This window comes from Chenopodium album, chromosome 18 (genome assembly GCF_948465745.1).
Source record: "Chenopodium album chromosome 18, dcCheAlbu1.1, whole genome shotgun sequence".
NCBI classification, from domain to species: domain Eukaryota; kingdom Viridiplantae; phylum Streptophyta; class Magnoliopsida; order Caryophyllales; family Amaranthaceae; genus Chenopodium; species Chenopodium album.
The window spans coordinates 9,527,877-9,533,952 of NC_137851.1; the positions used below are offsets into that span (position 1 = coordinate 9,527,877).

The window sequence follows — 6,076 nt, forward strand, 5'->3', positions numbered from 1 at the left end:
TCAACCGTGAGATCAAAGGGGCTATCAAATCAAACCTCGAATCACTAATCGATGAAGCAATCACGGAAAGTTCATCATCGGGTTACTTTGCAATTAAAAACGGGACCGAAATAGTAGATAGGGACTTTTATTTTTTGGTGCAATGTACACCAGATCTAAGCAAGGTACAGTGCAAGGAATGTTTGACGGATGCTTTAAACTTCACAGTCGAGTCGTGTGCGAGTGATAACCGATTATGGGGTCAAATTAACGGACCAAGCTGCCAAATGAGATATGATGTTAATCCTTTCTTTAATGTGTCGTCGAACCTTATTTCACCCTCGCATTCTCCTCCTCTAAATGATCAAGATACAGAAATTTCAGGTCAACCTTCATTGGTTTCGATCCCAAAGGTTTCTTTCTGTCTTTTCATAATTTTAATGTCTTTATTGTATGTAATGCAATAATATTACTTGTATGACTTTTGTATGTGTGAAAAAGAGAGGACATTCCGTCTCCTGATGTACACAATAATAATAATAATAATAATAATAATAATAAGACATTTCGACCATTCAGTGGATTAAAATTGTACATATGATATCATGGACAACAAAAGCCGTTGCATTAGCGTTAATATTGCAACGATTTAGTGTACCTAATGCAACAGTCCTTTATCTTCTTCAAGGGCCGTTCCATTAGCCTAACAACTTGCCTTATCAATTTGTAGCGGTTGCTCAAATTTACATGACCTACAGTCTAATTTTCAAAATTGGAAGAGTATAGCCTTGTTCTTTTGTACTTATTTTTTAGGATTTCTGTCCAATTCAATTCATATCGTTTCAATAATAATACGGAGTAATAAAAGACTTGAAATCAGAGGAATTATAACATTACCAAATTAAGAAACTTGAACATTAAGGTAATTACTAATTGCATTGTTATGATCTATTACATCCCAATTTTCCCTAACAACACGTAACTTACACAAGTACTTTACAATAGCTTGCATACTTGGTAGGCGCTGAAAATTTTCAAGACATCGCATTGTGAGGCGAGTTAATTTCAAACCATCAGCACTATCGTATTTAGGATCATTCCTCAATTCTCTATGCACTAATGGTACCTCAGATTTACATAAGGAGGAAGTAATACGTCTCTCAGTGTACTCCAACATCGCCCATCGATCTAACGTCTCACATTCTAATGTATGGCGTTTACCATTGGGGCATCGATGATCTCTTTTGGATATTAACGCGAAAAGAGTTAGTCCATAATTTTCAACTGTTCAACAACAAAATGATAGGGTCATTATTTAAGCAAAATTACAAAAATATGAATAATGTTGAACATTGTAAAGCATCAAAAAAATAGGTTGTACTAGCATACCATCATAGTCAATCCTGGTAGGATCAAACGATTTTCCAACACTGTAGTCATACATGTCTTCTTTTGCATAACGACCGGATTCCCGGTTGAAATCGAATAATACGGGCATATAATTCTGCAAAGTTAATTTATAAAGACAATCTATCATATAAAGCATATAAGAAATATTCCACATTCTTTTGTGATTAAAATATTTTCATTGTAACTATTTAACAAAAGAATCAAAACAATTAATTAAATGTAATCAATTCCACAAAGACAAAATCCATATTTTATTCTCTTAAAATCAGTTCTAACAATGTTCTAGAATTTGAAATACATAGGCACAATAATTATTAGCATGCCTGAGTCAAATCCAAATTGAAGCAAACCTAAACAACCCGATCTAATGACCTTAACAACATGCGGAAATAAAAAGTATTAAAATTAATAAAGAAGTGAGAATCTGAGACTGTTCGAAATAAAATAAAATTCTCAAATAAAGAAATTGTGCAGTTAAAAGAATCATGTCATCAGGGCAAGCAAGTGGCTTAAGAAGTCTATCACAGATAGATAGAAATTTCAAGAGGTTTGCTTGCTCGTCTTTTTACTAAGAAGATGACTTGATATGTGCTCCAAACAAGCATGATAAACAAATCAGTAAATCATGAAGAACATATTACACAGTATATAAGAAATAAAAAACAAGAACGAAAAATGAGATAGGCAAAGGAAGGCAAACCTCGTCTATAATTACAGAAGAAGGACTAATTCTTGGGGTTACAGAAGGAAAATCTCCATGTTTCTTATGCATATATTCCATAATGCACGCCAGGATCAACGCCACCTTGATTCTATGCAACCATGTGAAGCTATCTAGTAGTCCAAAAACCCATTATCAGTCAAGGATTGGGAGTATTATATTGTTGTATTTATTACTACATAATACATTAAGGAATTAAAAGACACATATTATCTAGGTAAAACAAAATATTCTTTACTAAGCTACAAACAATACTAATTTTGTAGGTCTCATTTCTTACAAAAAGGTTTATTGTGCACTTGGGTGTACTAGCTACACCTATAAATGCTCTCTTTCGTTTGTTGCTCAGTTAAGACTTAACTGTTTGAGAGTGCTTCGGTTGTTCAAAGCTATCCAATTGAGCAAAAATTAATCGAGGGTGCACCTAATTGCATAATAGAATTTGCTCATATGTTTGGCAGCAGGGAAAACTATAAAAGTTCAAGAAATGGACTAAACTTGTATAGTTGTATATATTCAGCTTTTGTCTATTTCCAAATAATATGGTAAATTTAAAGCTCAATGGCATTGACAATTACCTTTAGGAATGATGTTTTCCAAGTGATCCAGGGGATTAAAATCATAGATCATTCCAAGTCGCTCATTGCTATCTTCTGCACAATAACCAAGCAGTTTCATGAAGTTTGGATGGATGACATGTAAAATTTGGATGCTTTGATAACTTCAATTCTTCCTGAAATACAAATTCAAATTAGAAAGCTCTTGAGGATGGTCTGATAGAATACGGGAAAAGGGAAAAAAAATGGACAGTATGGTCTACAATCTACATACACGAAAACAAAGCATCGCGTATTCCTTGTGTTCATTGTATGGATTCGCTGCTGGTATTACCCATTTCTTCACAACAACATTCTTAGCTGGTGAATCATCTGCATCAGATTCATAAAGTTTTCCACGATACACCTTAAAATCCTCAGTTCTTGCTAATAAGTTCTCATTACTGAAGTAATTGGTGCAAAGCTTTAAATCATCAAAGCACATCTTCTGAGGGAGCACCCTTCGTTGCAGTTGTGTTGAGCAACAATCCTTTTCTTCTACATATCAAAAAAGTAGCACAATATAAGTAAGCATAGTGTAAAATCTATACATGTGTAGTGAGGTGGAATGTGCTCTGTTACAGATTCAGGGGATATAAGAAAAATTATAGAAGTGATGGGAGAACAAGGAGAACAATAATAACCTGAGGAGAAGCTGGTACGATGAGAACAATGGGGGTATGCAGAAATTTTTAGTTCACAAGTCCTCGTAACCATAGGAATTTTCATCAAATCATCTCTGAACCTTAGATCGTGCCTTGAATTAGCTGGGAGTAGCTCAACCAGGAAAGTACTCAGTGTCTCTCCATGCCTGAGTAAATAACTTATGAGTTCAAATTCTGCTCGATTAGACTCGCAATCCAACACTTCAACCTGACGAAGGCTTGACAACAAACAGGCAGGCACATTGCTAGGTTGAACCCATGTTGAATCCTTACTGAATTCAGAATCTTTGCCCTTGAAATCCTGAATTTAGTAGTACAATTAGACATGATAAACAAAGAATTTTTGTGAAAAAGAAGCTTAAACACATATAACATGGAACAGAAATTACCTTACTTATGACCAGAACTTCAAGATTTGGTGCACATTCCAACAATTTTGGGAGAACATCCCACGAAGTGTAGTTGAGAAAGCACAACTGCAAGCGAACTAAAGATAAAAAACGAGTAAGGTTAAAATACTCGCGACCACAACTGATGCTGAGTGCCTGCAACAGAAAACCAACAATCATATTAGATGATTAGCTAACGCCTCTTAAAAAAAAAAAAGTTGCCTTAAAACTCACATTCATTGTATGAGCTTTCAAATTCAAGGACTTGACATGGGAGAGTCCACGCAAGAGCTTGCAAACCCATTTCATATAAGGATGTAGCCGTTGTACTTTTCTAATGAAGGGAGGTCCGATGTCAAGTTTTACATTGACAAGGCGATTACTTTTTATGATATAGTGTTGGAATGTATCATCCACAATGACAAGCTCCTCCAAGAATGGTGCATTGATGTAAAATTTGTTCAACGCATTTATTGATCTGAATTTCATACACAGTTTCTTCAAGGAAGGTGCATAGATTTTAAAAAGACGCTTATCATCACCTAAATAAAAACCTCCAAAATAAGCTACTTCGAGTTGTGGAGAAGCTCGAATTAGATGGATCAATAACCACGGTATTGTATCATGCATAAAGAAATGCAAGACCTTGAGGTTGGGAAGAAACAAACTTTTGATATTACAAGAGAAGAGCAATGGACTACCATTCCAAAAACATAGTTTGAGAACTCGCAATGATGTACTATTAAAAATTGTAATAGGAAATCGCACCTTGTTCCTTGGACTACAAGCACCGCGATTAAAGTAGATTTCAATCTCTTTAGCTTGTAGTTTGTTGACAATCCAATCTAGCCATGATCTAATCGCATCAGAGTCCCTTAGAAACGAGTACATCATAAGGAAAAATTTATCAACCCGGGGCGTCTTGTTAAGTTTAAGCACTCTTTCAATGAAGTTGTGTAACGACAATACACGATCTGTGATATCATATCCATATTCTAAATCGCGAATGTAATCAATGAATGAATGGCGATCATCAAACACTAAAGAATTGTTAGCAAAACACCATAAGAATTTCCATCTTCTAGACAAAACACTTGTCAAGACGGCATATTTAGTTGGAAGAAAAGAGATAATGTGAATAAGTAAATCATCTGGCAATTTATCGAAAAAATCCATGACTTGAAGAACACAAAATCAAGGTAATTAAAGTAATAAAGTTTAGCTCTAATTTATTATATTATAGATTTATAGTATATAAAACAATACAGATATATTAATTTGATTAAGAAATAACTTCCTGACAGATATAATATTAGGAAACTAGGATAAATTTTTAAAAAGGAAATAATTGGGGCATACGTTTCCAAGTTCATCATAGATCTACTTTGCAATTAAGAATGGGACCGAAATAGCAGATAGGGACTTTTATTTTTTGGTACAATGTACACCAAATCTGAGCAAGGTACACTGCAAGCAAGGGCGGATCTAGAATTTAAACAAGGGGAATTGAACCCTTGACCTTTCCACATCTATACATCAAGTAACTAACCAACTAAACCAACTATCAAAATTATATGTTTTACACAAGATTTTTCATTTATATGTATCAAAATCTGGGCATAGGGGGGCCAAGGCCCGGGTAGGCCACCCCCTAGATCCGCCTATGAATGCAAGGAATGTTTGACGGATGTTTTAAACTTCACGGTCGAATCGTGTGCAAGTGATAACCGATTATGGGGTCAAATTAATGGACCAAGTTGCCAAATGAGATATGATGTTAATCCTTTCTTTAATGTGTCGTTTAACCTTATTTCACCCTCGCATTCACCTCCTCTAAATGATCAAGATACAGAAATTTCAGGTCACCCTTCATTGGTTTCGATACCAAAGCTTTCTTTCTCTCTTTTTATAATTTTTATGTCTCTATTGTCTGTAATACAATAATATTATTTGTATGACTTTTGTATGTGTGAACGAAAGAGAGAAGACATTCCGTCCCTAGATGTATCTATTAACTAATATTAAAACAGAACATGCTTACATCATTTTGACACATGTCAAACTAACATTAAAAATGTTCCCACCAAAACAATATATGATGTCATCGTTAATTTTTTTTTTTTGTTATTTTATTTATCGTATTTTTAAAAAGTACATTGTATAGTTTATTTTTGGAAAAAACATGCATCATTAATGCAATATAATGTATGCTACACTACTACAAAAATGGCCAAAGAGACTGCCTTAGAGGCGGTCTCTAGCTAAGTAGTCTCTTTGGCAAAGAGACTGTTTTAGTAAAAGCGGTCTCTAGAATGA

General features: G+C 34.4%; 2 protein-coding genes across 2 annotated transcripts; both read right to left on the reverse strand.

The window, feature by feature from the left end:
* Positions 1–880: 880 nt before the first annotated feature.
* On the reverse strand, positions 881–3,151 carry LOC145591761 (putative wall-associated receptor kinase-like 16). The gene is made up of 5 exons (XM_081648263.1): positions 2,944–3,151; positions 2,689–2,763; positions 2,090–2,223; positions 1,369–1,483; positions 881–1,263 (listed from the first exon to the last, which is right to left on the reverse strand). Exons 1-5 carry the CDS (start codon positions 3,149–3,151, stop codon positions 881–883), a joined length of 915 nt encoding a protein of 304 aa, XP_081504389.1.
* Positions 3,152–3,949: 798 nt separating this feature from the next.
* Positions 3,950–4,936, reverse strand: LOC145591762 (F-box protein At4g09920-like). Its single transcript, XM_081648264.1, has one exon. The coding sequence runs from the start codon at positions 4,934–4,936 to the stop codon at positions 3,950–3,952; it is 987 nt and encodes a 328-aa protein (XP_081504390.1).
* Positions 4,937–6,076: the final 1,140 nt, after the last annotated feature.